The sequence below is a fragment of the Aplosporella prunicola genome (assembly GCF_010093885.1).
Source record: "Aplosporella prunicola CBS 121167 unplaced genomic scaffold K452scaffold_6, whole genome shotgun sequence".
NCBI lineage: Eukaryota > Fungi > Ascomycota > Dothideomycetes > Botryosphaeriales > Aplosporellaceae > Aplosporella > Aplosporella prunicola.
In genome coordinates this window covers 1,099,242-1,113,529 of record NW_022983534.1, presented here as the reverse complement: position 1 = coordinate 1,113,529, position 14,288 = coordinate 1,099,242, and the positions used below count along the sequence as shown (strand labels likewise).

General features: G+C 58.5%; 4 protein-coding genes across 4 annotated transcripts; 1 reads left to right on the top strand and 3 right to left on the bottom strand.

Annotated features, from left to right (window-relative positions):
• The first annotated feature begins 120 nt into the window (after positions 1 to 120).
• On the top strand, positions 121 to 1,861 carry K452DRAFT_147599 (uncharacterized protein). The gene is made up of 2 exons (XM_033535499.1): positions 121 to 239; positions 534 to 1,861. The coding sequence occupies exons 1-2, from the start codon at positions 159 to 161 to the stop codon at positions 1,713 to 1,715; spliced, it is 1,263 nt and encodes a 420-aa protein (XP_033400512.1). The 5' UTR covers positions 121 to 158; the 3' UTR covers positions 1,716 to 1,861.
• On the bottom strand, positions 1,698 to 4,287 carry K452DRAFT_285133 (uncharacterized protein). Its single transcript, XM_033540062.1, has one exon. It carries the CDS (start codon positions 3,991 to 3,993, stop codon positions 2,008 to 2,010), a length of 1,986 nt encoding a protein of 661 aa, XP_033400511.1. The 5' UTR covers positions 3,994 to 4,287; the 3' UTR covers positions 1,698 to 2,007.
• A 390-nt stretch (positions 4,288 to 4,677) lies between these two features.
• K452DRAFT_316717 (uncharacterized protein) lies at positions 4,678 to 10,562 on the bottom strand (the record flags this gene model as incomplete). The annotated part of the gene is made up of 4 exons (XM_033543996.1): positions 4,678 to 6,165; positions 6,212 to 10,210; positions 10,273 to 10,397; positions 10,463 to 10,562. The coding sequence occupies 4 exons, from the start codon at positions 10,560 to 10,562 to the stop codon at positions 4,780 to 4,782; spliced, it is 5,610 nt and encodes a 1,869-aa protein (XP_033400510.1). The 3' UTR covers positions 4,678 to 4,779.
• A 214-nt stretch (positions 10,563 to 10,776) lies between these two features.
• On the bottom strand, positions 10,777 to 14,098 carry K452DRAFT_245934 (uncharacterized protein). Its single transcript, XM_033538000.1, has 6 exons — positions 13,973 to 14,098; positions 13,720 to 13,876; positions 12,363 to 13,437; positions 12,115 to 12,311; positions 11,613 to 11,838; positions 10,777 to 11,540 (listed from the first exon to the last, which is right to left on the bottom strand). The coding sequence occupies exons 1-6, from the start codon at positions 14,047 to 14,049 to the stop codon at positions 11,026 to 11,028; spliced, it is 2,247 nt and encodes a 748-aa protein (XP_033400509.1). The 5' UTR covers positions 14,050 to 14,098; the 3' UTR covers positions 10,777 to 11,025.
• Positions 14,099 to 14,288: the final 190 nt, after the last annotated feature.

Sequence of the window (14,288 nt, the reverse complement as noted above, 5' to 3'; positions counted from 1 at the left end):
GCTCTGATAGGCGGGATCGTATATGCATAGCCCGTATTCGCGTGGCACAACTTCGGAAGACCCAAAGTGCAGCCGCTTCCCGTTCGGGACGCTAGCTCGGACCGCCTCCATCGTCGATGTAGCGGCCCTCTCTTGCCCTCCTCACACGGCTCATCAGGATGCAGGTGGAGCGCAAAAAACGCAAGGCCCACCGCAAGTCGAGGCTTGGGTGTGGCAACTGTAAGAAGCGGAGGATCAAGGTAAGACTCGCGGCGCTTGCCTGCTTTTCTCGCGTCTCGTCATTCTCCCTCGTTCTTCACGGCTTTCGTCTCTTCGTTGTGCAGAATGCGACTCTTGTTATCGCTCATGACATCGTTCTGCATGCGACGCGCACCGTCTTAGTGCCTACCCATCTAATACTACAGTTGTTCGAATAAGAGTTTGCCTGACTTGCCGCGGGTCGAAGACATTGAGCGATGATAGGAAGAAGCTCAGCTTAAATGACATTCAAACAGACGAAACAGCTTCAGTCCAAGCTAACTCCGCTTGCTTAGTGCGACGAGCGTAAACCAGCCTGTACAAACTGCATCCATCACGATATCGACTGCGACTTCAAATCCTCCATTCTCACGCCATCAGCATCGACCGGCCCTCAGCTAAGCCTGCCCCTCGAAGCGTCTCTCGTGTTTACGGCTCCAGGGCCTGGAGTCTCACCAGCAAACTTTCCCGCTTCAGCTTCCCAGCTGCCTCTTCCCGACGTTCTATCCACAGATCTTCATACGCTGGAAACAAGCAACTTACAAGCTCTCAACAACCGCCTAGCCGGACCACTGGATCTCTCGGACCTGGAACTGCTCCACCACTACACCACCTCGGCCTACAAACGCATGACCCACGGTCCAGTACTGGAGACGCTATGGCGGGTGACGGTGCCCGAAGTCGGCTTCGAGCACCACTTCGTCATGCACGGCGTGCTAGCCTTCTCCGCAATCGACCTCGCGCGAACGCATCCAGAGCGCAGCGTCTACTACCTCTTGCAAGGGCACCAGCACCGGGACAAGGGGCTGCGGCTGGCTTCAGCCGAGCTCAGCACCATCACGCCGCACAACTGCCACGCGCTGTACGTGTTCGCAGTCCTAACAGCCACCATCGGCATGAGCGCCGGCCCGCAACCCGGCGAATACCTGCTGTTCGGGGCGCACGGCGTCGCGGCGTGGCTCGTCCTGTTCCAGGGCGTGCAGTCAATCTTCCTGACAGCCAAAGACTGCCTCACGAGCAGCTGCCTCGGGGCCCTCTTCCGCGTCGGGTCGCGCATGGCCAAGATCCGGCAGGAGACGGCCGCGCTGCCCGAAGACGAGCACATCCAAGGCCTGCGCCTCCTGGTCAGCGACGTGCTGGCCAACAAGCCCGACCGCCACGTCTGCGTCGCTGCTATCGACGACTTGTCCCTCTCTTACAAGGCTACGCGGCGCAGCGAGCGCCCTGACCGCGAGAGCCAGCTCGTCTTCATCTGGCTGTACCGCCTCTCGGATGAGTTTATCGCGTTGGTGCAGGCGCATGACCCTGTCGCCCTGGCCGTTTTCGCTTACTTTAGCGTCCTACTGAAACCCTTGACGATTATGTGCTGCGAGGGCTGGACCCGGCATCTCGTTTCGGGAATCTATTCTTTCATGGACGAGAGGTTTAGACCCTGGCTTGCTTGGCCGATGCAGGAGGCCGGATGGTTCCCGAGCTGAGAGTGCTTCTTCGCTTCTCATGCACGACAATTTCTTGAGCCAGATATGGCATGGCCCGCAGGGAGCAGACATGAAGATCTATCGAAAACCCTTCCCCAACAGACCAAAAGACCAAACAGCCGTTTTAGACAAACACGACGACACACGAAAAGCTTCTACAGTATCAAAAGACCACTGTTCTCGCTATATGCAGAGCTTCACAATATCGAACTTTGGCAAGACCTACACGACTCCAACTCCCGCACCGAACCCGAGCTTCAGTGGGCAGACAACATCAGCGACGAGCCAACGCTCAGTACTCCTCAACGTCTTGCGACTCCGGATCTAACTCTCCTGTGGCGGCGGCGGCGGCGGCACCGCGAGAAGCGGGAAAGTTCGCACAAGTGTTGGCGGCCGACTCGGCTCGCCAGCGCAGTAGCTGCATGCCGTTTTGCGGCCATTGCTGCGGGAAGCGCTGGTCGAAAACCGACCAGATGGTTTCGGGCCTGCCGCGGATGGGCAGCCCGTGGCTAGTGTCGATGGCAGCTGCTTCGGATGCTGGGATCTGCCATCTGGAGCTGGTTCCGTTGCTGGTCGTAGGGGGCTCGGCGCTGGGAGCTTCTTCTTCTTTTTCTGTGCCGCTCGTGCTTGCGTTGGCGCTGCTTGCTGCGTCTGTGTTGCTTGGGCTACGAGCTTCCTCTATGTCGCTGCTCGTTTCCTCCACGTCGCTCAAGCTGGGCATGTCGCTGGGAGATTCCTCCGTATTGCTGCTCGCCTCAATATCGTTGCGAGCTTCCTCCGTGTCGTTCGTGCTTAGCATACTGCTATAAGCATCTCCCCAGTCGTTCAAGTCTGGCGTGCTGCTACTCGTTGCCGCGTCGCTTGAGCTTGACATGTCACTGCTCGCTTGCTCTATGTTGTTCAAGCTTGGCGTTTCGCTGCTCTCTCCCTCCGCGTTGCTCGTTTCCCATGCGTCACTCGAGCTGGGTTTGTCGCTGTAGTCTTCTTCCATGCTATTGAAGCTTGGCATTTCGTTGGGAACATCCTCGGTGCCGCTCAAACTCCCGGGCGATGGCGAATAGTTCGACGCGCTCGGCCCCTCAAGCAACACAATCCAAGCTTCCTCTGCGAACGCAGGTGTCAGCGGAGCCAATAGGCAGAGCAACTCCCGAGCGGCATTGTAGTGGATCCGTGGTTGAATTTCAGAGTTTCCAGCATACACGATGATGGCGCTTGCCAGGTTCTGGAGCTTTTTCTCGACTTTTCGTATAAGGCCGGATCTAGAATCCAGCATCTGAGTCATATGATTCACAGCCTCTTTAACTGCTAACTGGAGCCTACATTCCTCGGTGGTCAAGTCCGACAGCATCATGACTTTGGGGCGATTGGGTTTGGTATTGCCAAACACAATCTGGTGTTCCATGGGGAAATGGGCGCCTGAACGGAGGAGGGCTTTTCTCTGATTTTCAATGTAATCGGCACCCCGCATTTCTGCACCACTATGCGGGGCATCGAAGCCTTGAGTCGCTCTGTACGAGACGTGCGCCAGGTTAACGGCCTCCCAAACCCTAGCCAGAAAGCGGCGCATATCAAGCAGATGGTCCTCGGCATGCGGAACCTCGCGCGCGGCACAAGGGCTCCGGTGGCGGGCCTCTCTGCTCGGAACGCGCGTATCCCGGTGGCGGAAGGTATAATACAAGAGCACAGCATCCGTGCCAAAGCGGGCGACATAGCCATCGACGCGCCGAAGGGCCGTCGCTTTCGCACCCCCGGCGTCGCGCCCCGCGAGATTGGCAGCCAGGCGCGCCGCGTGCCGGTACACGGAGCGGTGCAGCGGCGCGTGCGCCCGCAGGCTCCGCAGGCTCCTGACCTTCTCCAGCACGCTGGGCGCGGCGTGGCAAGCGTACACGGGCGCGAGCGGCGATGCGGCGGCCGCGTTGGCTACGAGCAGCGCGTGCGCGATGTCTGCGTAGCTGAAGAGCCGCCCCGGCCGCTGTGCCCATCGCGCGGCCCATTTCGCTTGCAGCGTGCGCTCGGGTGTTGGCGGCGACGACGGCGACGGTGCTGGTGCCGCTACTGCTTCGGCGCTGGATTGGCGGGTCGTCATAGCCGCTGGTGGCGGGGAGTCGGCTGAGGGCATAGCGTCCGGCAATGGCGTCGAGTCCGATGCTGGCCGAAAGCCTGCCGCGTCAGTGCTGTAGTAGTAGTAGCAGCAGCGCCATGCTAGGAGGGGGCGGCGCGCGCGCTGCGAGAGCCGCGCGGCGTGCAATGCGCAAGGGAAGCGCAGGAGCGGCGCCATTGCGTGGATAGCTGTAGCTGTGTACACGACACGGTGCGAGTGGTTGCGGGATGGTGCGCTCGTAGGCTAAGTGCGCGACGACGACGACGGCGACGACGATGCTCTCAGGCGAACGAGGCGGCGAGGAAGAGCAGAAGGAAGCCAGTGGACAGCAATCACTCACGGCTCACACAGCGAGCGGATAACAGCAGCGAAAGCGAAAGCGAAAGCGCGGACAGGACAACGAACGAGGCTGAGCTTGACACCTTATGCAGCAGAGTGGCAGAGTGGTAGAGTGTGTCGAAGCAGTCGCACAGGTACATCCGAAGCCAGAGCTCGCTCTCGCGTTTGGCGCGCGCGCGTACCTACGCATTGCATGCATTACCCCTCCCGCCTGCCTTGGCCTGCCCTGGCCTGCCCGTGTCACCAGGGTGCTGCATGTCGGACGTCAGATCATGCATGCAGCTTCCCCGCTCGACGCTCGGCACGCTTTAGCCGGGATGTTCGTAACGTGGATGTCTGCGCGTACGGATTACGCTGGGAGACGCTGTTGCGCATTGCGAGACTGAGAGTGTGGCTGCTGGTTACCTAGGTAGTTAGCGTGGAGGGTGTTGGAGAGTGGTGTGGTGGTGGGGTGGGCGGTTGGGATGACTAAGCGTGCACAGACAGACAGACAGACAGACAGACAGTACCTAGCAGTCAGTGAAGGAGCACAGCATAGGGTACAAACAAAAAACAGTCATGTAAAACGCAGGCAACCCCATCATCAAACGAGAGCAAGATATATTAAAACAGCACCACCCACACCTAAACAATCCCCCCCTCATCAAACAAATCCTCGACCAAGCCGCCTTCAAGGCCCTCCCCATCCACCCCACCCATGCCATAAGTCTCCTCAAACTTGACGATACTCAACTGGCCCAAAAACGGCCTCAAGACGCGTTGCACCAGCTCCGCCTTGGGCATGGCCTTGACGTCCGCGCTATCGCCAACACCCGACTCGGCGCTCTTGAGGACGGGGTCCAGGAAGCTGCGGCGCAGCGACAACGATGACAAGGCAGCGGCATCGGCCTCGTCGACGCGGCCGAACCCCAGCGCCTCAGGCGAGATATGCGCGGCGCTGACGCCGGGATCGCCGTCCGCGGCAGCGCCGGGCGTCGCGCTCGCGGCGGCGGCTTGGGCGTGGTTGAGGGATTCGGCGACGTCGTCGACGAGGGCGATGGGCGCTTGTGCTTCGGGCGGCCGGTAGACGGCGTCGATGGTGTCGGTGACGAAGAGCCATTCGTGCAGCTGGAAGTCGTCTTGGTCGAGGGCGACGAGGCAGTCGAGCAGCTTGCAGGCCTGCACGAGCGAGAGGTTGTTGTAGCGCTCGTGCTGCTCCGTGTCGGGCAGGATGCTGAAGATGGCCGTTTGCAGCTCGCTGTTGATGACGGGCCACAGCGGCGCCAGGTGCACCGCTGATGTCCGCAGGATCAGCGCGCGCAGCAGCATGAATATCTCGGCTCGCGTCGCCGCGCTGGGGCTTGATGCCGGTGTGGCTGTCAGCAGCTCCACCAGCTTCTCCTGGAGAAGCCCCATGTTCGGCACAAACATGTCCTCTGGGTTCGCCAGAATCAGCACGGCAATGCGTCTGAGGTTCAGCTGCGTCCTGCGATCCGCCTCCTGTCTGGCTGATGCCGCACCCACGCCAAACATGATACCCGCCGTGGTTGGTGCGCTCAGTCGACCCAGGAGTTCAGGCATGCGGTCCTTGTCCGCCAAACACCACTGTCTAAGCACTGGCAACCACTTCTCCCTTGCCAGGCTCACGCCATGAGCAAAGAACTTGGCATCATTGAACGCGTCCAAAACGTCCTTCTTCCATGCCTTGCTTGCTTGAGCTGTACGTGTGAGCTGGTACAGCAGCTCAAGAAGTGATGGTGAGACATTCTCCGGATAAGACTTTGCTCGGAAGGTAGGTCCAATCACGTTAGTGCAAATGGACGTGACGGCATTCGTGATGCGATCACTGTCGACCAGGATAAGGGGAAGCTTAGGAAGAATTGTCACCAGGATAGCAATGATATCCATGGTGCGCGTGCTGACAGTACTTTCCTCCTGCGGAATCTTGTCGACCGAAAGAGAAGAAGTATCCTGCAGGAAGCCCATTGGTCGCGTTGTAAAAGTCGCCGTAAGAAGGCGTAAGAAGAGATCCTAACAACGTCAGCTGCATATCAGACAATTTACAAGTCGTACTTACACCAAGATCCCTTCTCATCCTCCGCTGCTCTCCAAAGTTTGTGTTATCCACCTTCTCCGCCAGAGTTGCTGTAAACTCCAACAAGTAGGGCAAAATCTGTCTATGCGGCATCGGGTTCGCCAGCACATCTCTCAGGAAAGTAAGACAGTCCGGCCAAATCTCATCCATAGCATCGTCCTCTAAGCTCCTCGTGTACTCCACCAAGAAAGCCAACAGTTCCGTCTCCGCAAGATCAGACGTCAAAGTCGACATGCGGTGAGGATCCAGCGCATTAGGATTCGTGCGGCTATACACAGCGTTGAAGATCGCAGGAGTCGTGTTCTTCGGACTGGAGCCATTGAGCACGTTGAGCACACCCATAACAGCCGCTGCTTCCGCGCTGCCTGCCGTAGCTCGACACCATATGACCGCCAGAGTTTCTAGACACTCGAGCGTCTCGACCGTGAACAAGTGCTCCAAGATCCTCCTCGCACGGTTCCGCATGCGGAGGCTGGTATATCCGAAACTTGCCAAGGATGTATGGTCTTGCTTGCCAGCCTCGGTGCCGTACCCGCCCCAGGACCAGATGGAGAAGCAGATTCGGACCGTGTCCTGGAAGCAAAGGAGGACGGTGAGACGGCTGTTTGCCGTAGCAGCGCGGGTTTGGCTGGGATTATCTGCGGCAAAGACGCCGGAAACCATATTGCCAAAGAAACCTTGTGGCTGCTCAGCGGGCTTCATAACCGTGACCTTGATCTCCTGCATGACCAGACGATCGTGCGCGTTTGCCAAGATCTGCTCGAGTCCGTTCATGAGAGAAATCAATGTTGACTCTGGTGCAATCGAAGCAGGATGAAGAGGACTGTGGAACGTTGATTTAAGCTGCCCAAATGCCAATTGGATCTGCTTGCACAAGCATTCCACAAGCGGGAGCAGGTTCTGGAAAAGGGTGTCCGCGAAAAGAGGCAATACTTCAATGAGGAACTTAACCCAGTCGTCGAGCACCAGTCGGCTCGAAGGAGAAGAGAATCCAGCCTTGAGACAGTTGACAAGTTGCGGTGGCGGCGCCATTGTCGCCATAGCCGAATCGTCGGCTTCAGCCTTCTCCATCGACTGACGAAGGCTGCCCGTCCGTTCTCTAGTAATTCCCGGGGATGGCAACGCAGTTCCGCGTATACGCAGCTGGAGCGCTGCCAGCGTTGCTTCTAACAGCAAACTCTGCAATGACGGACTTGCCGAAGAGAGACGACTCATCAAAAACACTTCCAACTCCATGTCCTTGAGCGGCATAGCGTATGGGTTCAACGCGATTGTTCGGATGGTTGAGATAGCCGTACGGCACAGCGACTCGACGTGGGTTGAATCTCTAGGCGAACTTGATACGGAGAGAGACCGCACGCAGATCCGCACCAACACGGTTTGCAAAGTCACCTCTTCCGTTTGCTTTGAAGAAGTATCATGCACCGACATAACATCCCTGGCCAGAACAACCCAAGTATGATCGGACGACCACCGAAGAATACTGAGCAGATGCTGCAGATGATACAGACACTCTCTCGAATCGTCTGTCAGTGCCGGCGGTTTCTGCGCAGAGGTATCGAGATTGTCGGATGACTGGTACTTAATGCAATTGAGCGAGTGCAGATGCGAGATGATGATATCGAAGACTCTGTTTAGACTGGGCAGATCCTGCAACCAAGTCTTGACAAAAGAAAACAATTCCGTGCCTTCTTCTGACAGCGCGTCCAGAAGGAGCAACAGTGGTCGAGTGAGGATGGCCTGGTATCCGCCTACCAGAACAGTACTGGACAAGGTCGGCGCGCCACTTGACCGCCTCGAAAGCCCTCTTCCCGTCTTCTCGGTATGGGAATTCTGCTCGTGAATCGTGTGCGCCCACAAAACAGAGAAACGCCGTCCGGCATCAGCCGACTCTATTCCATCGTCTGCGCTCCGTGTCATGAGCGAAGTAATGGCTGCCTCTACCAGGTGATCACTAGCTGTAATTGCCTGCAGCTGCCACAAACAACGGACTGCTTCCACGTGGTATTTCGGCCGGAAGGGCGAAAGGTAAAACCAAATTGCGTTGACAAGAGAACTGACAAGTTCTGGCATCCGCTCAGGGGGGAAGTAGCTTTGCGAGGTGTTGCTAGCTTGAAAGGCTCCAAGGATAGTTGTGATGGCAAGAATAGCAGGGAACGGCACGCTTGCCTCTGCCTTTTCAGTTTTGAGCGCAGCCTCAAAAGCGGACAGAAGCTCATCGCAGTTGGCTGCCCGGGTGTCCGAAATCTTCATCAATACGTTTGATAGGAGCCTGGTACTAATCTCGGTCATGGAATCCGACGTGCCACTCCGGAGAGACTTGACGAAGAAACTCGACGCTTCACGCAAAAGACCGTCTCGGAGCTGAACAGGAGAGAATGGTGAACCAGTGCCTTCAAGGCTGCCTTGTGAATCGAGGTAAAACGAGCGAATGCTCTCGACATTTGGGGGTGACTTTGACTTCTTTCCGTTCTTCGGTTCTTTGCCAGTAAGCGCCCGCTCGGGTATTGTCTGAACGAGTACGTCCGCGATATCAAGTTTCGTGTTGGTGATTTCTTGTGTCATAGCATTCGAGTCGTTCTTCGCAGTGTCACAGTTCAGTAGGTTCAGGATCGCAAACGCAACCAGTGGAATATGATGAAGCAGCATCTCCTCTTCTCGGATGTTGAAGCGGCTGATGAGGAACTTTGCCAGCTTCAGTTTGCGAAGCTGCTCTTCTTGGTCCTTGGGTTCTACCGTCAACGGGCCGTCTATCAATTCGAAGAGTTGACCCCAGATAAGTCCGCTTTCAACCCCATCGAAGAAGATGCTCGCACTGCGTATCACCTCATCAAAGCTCTCTTTGCTGGCAGTTTCGCCGTAGATGCGCGCACTCTCGAGGACGGGGATAAAAATTGCAGGCACAAGCAGACCGCCTACTTCCCAACGATCCATCAATGAGAGACAGATACGAAAAGGTCTGGCTCTTGCACTTGGAGACGTATCACGACTGTTAATCAAAGCCATGATGCCCCTTGTCAACGCCTGCAGACCGTAGCGAGCAAAGTATGCTGCATGGTGAGAGTTGACGTCCATTGTCGGGCTCTTCGGATCGTCCGGGACATCCGCACCTGCGGCAGGCTCAGGGCCGAGGAACCATGTCCACAGTCTTCGGTTCAAGCTCATATCCCTTCGCGCGACTACTCCGGCGGCCGCAGAAACCAGGCGTTGCAGGTCCTTTTCATCAATGCGTACTTGCAACACTTCCGAGTGGAGAGGTAGAGTGTTCACCAGAAGATCAAGATAGCCTCTCTGGACCAAGAGCTGGTGATCGCCTAGTCCGGCAGCAAAGCATCGTATGAGCAACCCAGGTTCCGGAGCGATTACAGCCTCGGCAGCTAGAGACAGCGGTTCGCCAGGCTCCTCCTCCGTGGCCACAGAATTTCTCCTAACGGGCTGCGCACTGCCAAACTTCGGCAGCCTGCGCACTAAGTACGCAAGAGCGCCCTGCCGTCGCGGCGCATTCGTGATGGTAGCAAGGAAGAAGCATTGCCAAAAATACGAGTCTTGTGCGCCGTCGCTCTTTTGCCCTTCTGTATTTCCTATGGTGTATCGCAGCTTATCCACGAGCTGGACCACACGCTCAAAGTCTTCGCTGGTCTCTTCCTCTAGTCCGGGTAACAGGCACAATATAACGGATTTGAGAGCCGGCCTAAGTGCCTGTGCATTGACGGCAAGGACGTACGTCTCGATGAGGGAAAGGAAAGACGGGCGTACCGACAGCGAGGCGAAGGAGAGGACGGAAGCGAGGCCGGGGAAGTAGACGTGGAATTCACGCGACAAGGCCGTCTTTTTCAGAATCGAGAAGATGTACGTATAGACCTCGAGAGCCTTCTGGTGTACGCCCGAGGGCAGCGCCGGGTTCAAGCATTGCGCCAGGCGTGTCGCGACTGTCGTGCTGTGCGGTATGACGGAAACATCGGACGGGTGCGTCTGGATTGCCTGTAGACAAAGAAGTCCTCATCAGTCCCCGGGACAGCCCTTGACCCCTGCTAGCTCTATACCTTTAGCAGCCTTCCCAGGAATGAAATGTAATCAGCCCATTCCTGCTGCGGTGTGTCGAATAGTGCAAGAGCGCGCTCGACGTTGGACTCGTATCGGCGGTACGACTTGTCTTTTCGTATAGAGGCTGGCCGAGTGTAAGCGCGACTCTCTGTCAAGGTAGCTTATAGCTATACATAGCGACGTACATACCGTCCTCGATGGGCCGTCGAGGTGAGCGGAGCGCGGGCGAGGAACGACCTGAGTTCGAAGGCGAGTTGGACCTGCGGCGGCTCAAGGCTTCAAGAGACATTGTGCCCGATTGTTCCGGTCGGAGGCATCATATGCGCTTAGGATGGCGGGGAGGTACGGACAAGTTGCGCCGGGAGCTCCACGCGTCAATGTTAATCTACCTGGCCTTGGCGGGTCCGTGCGGATCGCCGATGGTGCCGATGCACTGCTGAATTCGTACCCGGAGGGAAAGTCAAAGTCCCAACGTTAATCCAAATATTTATAAACACGGATTAGGTTGATAACATGTTGTATTTAGCCTTATACAATACCTTTAACTTTCTCATATAAACCCATCCATATAGCCTTTCCCCACACTCCCAACACCCAACAACCCAAATCCCAGAACCAAACCTACAACAACCAAACCACGACCTTACTTTCCTATCCCTTTCCTACAACAAGCCCAACCCATCCCCTATAAGCAGAATTATTTTCTTTCAATCCTACAACCCAACACCACCCCAGAAACCCCCACACACAAACTAAAACGTCTCCCCCAACGGCAGTGCGTCCAACCTGGGCCAAAACTCAACACCCAGACCCCAGCCACCCCAGCCGCAGCCGCCCAGATCGAACGGCGCGTCAGCGTCGGCGTCAGCGTCTACACCTGCTACGTCTCCTACCGCGGCTGCACTGGCGCCGTTGATGTTGTTGCTCCAGTCACCGCCACCGCCGGTGGTGACGGTAGCGGTGGCCGTGCTCGGTTCAGCCTGCTGCTGTTGTTGCGACTGTGACTGCAGCAGCAAGCCCGACGGCCGCAGCTCAGCAGCAGCAGGAGCATACAGCGGCTTACCATGCGGATCGCCTTCCATCAGCGCAGTACTCCTACTCCCATCCGCACCACCACCCTCACCTCCACCTCCACCCACGCCCACACCCACGCCGCCAACCTCATCCCGCAGCTCCCGCAGCACGATCCCATACCGCAAGCACGGCGCGCTGTGTTCGCCCACCGCCGCCAAATGGCCATGCACCGTGTCCGCGAGGGCGAGGAGCGCTACTTCGTCGTCTTCTCCGTCACTTCTTTCCCCTCTCCCACCACCACCACCACCACGCCCAAATTCCTCACCCTGCCCACGAAGTGAGTTTAGCTCGCCTCTCTGGCTTAGCTCGCCTCTATGTCTAAGCTCGCTGCGCTCGCGCCGCTCCAGCACCCAAACCCACAGCACAGCCAGCGCATTAAACGCGATATGCTGCGAGAACCAGAAGGCCGGGAACGGCTGTTTCTCGGCCACGAACGTGCGGACCAGGTTCAGAGCCGAGGAAGCCGCTTTCAGGGTTGCAGAGGCGAGGTGCTTGCGTGTTGGTTTTGCGGGGGGGGAGGTGTGGATGTTGTCGTGGTTGTGGGTGTTGGTGGTGGTGTAGGGGGGAGAGGACGTGCTGGAGGAGGTGGTGGAGATTGCAGGGGAGTGCTGGGAGGTGGGGGAGGGTTGGGATGGGTGGGAATGGGAGTGGGTGTGAGTGTGGGAGGGCGAGGCTTGCGCGTTGTGATTGTGGTGATGATTGTGGTGGTGGTGGCGGTGGTGGAGGTGGGAGCTGCTGTAAGCAGTAGGACTACCACCACCACCAACATCCCCACCCACTAAAAACCCCCTTCCAACAAACATAACCGCGTGCGCATACGCAATCTGCAGCACAGTCGCCTGCCGCCTAAACACCGGAATCAGACTCGACGGCCTAATCGCGCCCGACAGGAAAGGCGGCAAGCGGGCTTTCCACGCGTCCAGCTCCGCATGCAGCCCCGCTGCCGCGCTCAGCGCGCGCTGCTCTTCCTCCTCTTCTCTCCCCTCCCCTTCGCCTGACTCCGCTGACCCGCCACTTCCACTGCGCCGCCGATGCCGCCGTTGCCGCTGCTGGAGCGCAATTGCGCGGCTTAGGATGCGCGCAAGTCGCGCGTGGAAGATCGCCGCGTGCATGACGCAGTCGGCGTCGCTGGCGGGAGACGCAGGCCTAGGAGCAGCAGCGGCGCTGCCAGCTTCAGGCGCAATGTCTTCATCATTGAGTGCCTGCGGCAGTGGCTGTGTGATGTCCTCGTCGCGGAGCAGGCGCGGTCGCCCAAACATGACGCTCAGGTACGTGTCGAGCGTGTACATAGACCAAAAGAGGCGGCGACGGCATTCGCGAGCGACGAGCACGTCGCCCGTCTCCGCGCTCCGCGCTCCGTTTGAAGGTGCTGCCCGCTCGCGTTGCCGCCGATGCAGTCCCAACGCGAGTGCTAATTGCGCCGTCGTCCCGAATGTGAACCACGCTTCGTTGGGTCTCGATGTGCTGAGCAAGAAATGGCAGAGCGCGAAACGGGCCTGCGCGGACTCGAGCGTCGGGGCACCGGCTTCTCGCGAGAGGTGCTCTCGAGCAGCACGCTGGTAGGATTCGCCCTCTGTGCGGATGGCAGCGTCGGGCTTGGCGTGGTCATGCTTATTGAGCTCGTATATGGTGGCCGTGGCAAATACGAGGAGTACAACGGCCTGCCGTGCGGGAGATACGCTAGATGCCGTTGTGGGGTCTTGCATTGCGGCGAGCCAGGAGACCAGCGTCGGCCGGTGCAGGAAGCGGTACGTCGGCGCAGCGTACTCGAAGTAGCGACCGACGAGGTAGTCTGCCCGTTCTGGGGACGGGAACGTGAAGCCTGCATCGTGATCTACGGGCGTTTCTTTGTCGCCGTACGTAAAGATACTGCCAGAGCTCCTATTTCCTGCCTCTGCTGAAGTCTCTTCTACACCCATCTCATGATGCGCCTGGCCCAGCTTCCTCCATGCCCGGCGCAACCACGCGATCCCAGAATCGGGACCCAGGTAATGCCCATCGAGCGTGGCTTCAGGCTCGAGCGAAGCACCTCTGGATGGGGGATCGTCGACGAGGATACGCTCCGGGTCGGGCGGCAGCGGGCGCCAAGACTCGCCATGGTGGCGGAAGGCGTCCGCGCGGAAACAGGCCGCCGGAGGGTCGTGGCTCGACGGAGTCAGGTAGGCGCGCTGCTGGAGCTCCTCGGGCGAAGGGATGCGCACCTCGGCAAAGGCGCGGGGGATTTTTCCGCCAGCGGCGGCAGCGCTGCGCTTCTGCGACTGGCGCGGGCGCGCCTTGTGATGGTGCCGGGCAGACACGAGAGCAGCGTCATCGATGGTCGTGGCCGTCGTCGTGGTGCTGTCGTCGTGGGCGGACGACTCGGCCGCCAAGACCAGCGCGTCCAGCCCGGCGCGAGGCGGCGGCGGCAGCGGGAGCGGAGGCGGCGGAGTCTTGAAGCGGCCGCGCGTGTAGCTGGCGAGATAGGTGCATGGCTTGGCGGCCCTCTCGCACGACGGGCAAGGCTGGGTGCCCGAGCAGCGTTTCTTCTTTCTACGAGCTGGTCAGCCAGTGCCGAGGTGAAGAGGGGACCGACTGCGGGGGAAGAGAGGCAGAGAGAGACATGGCAAACAAAACACCAGTACATACGCCTTGCACGCATCGCAGGCGCGCGTAATCTTCCTGCGTTTGGTACTTCCGTCAAAGGGGGGCGACAGTGCCGCCATGATGCTCACAGAGCGGAAAAAGACACGAGGATCAGTGACGGAAAAAGACAGGAAAGGAGGGTTGTCTACAGACAGCAGTGCCAACAACAGCAACAGCGGCACCGACTCCGACGCGCTGGCGGCGTCATTGGCCGAGCAGGCGGGGCAGGCTCAGTGGCCAGGCACGAAAGTGGTGGTGCCATCAGGTGCAGGGTCAGATGATTGGTGCTTTGCGGCGACTGTCTGTCTACTGGCTTGTC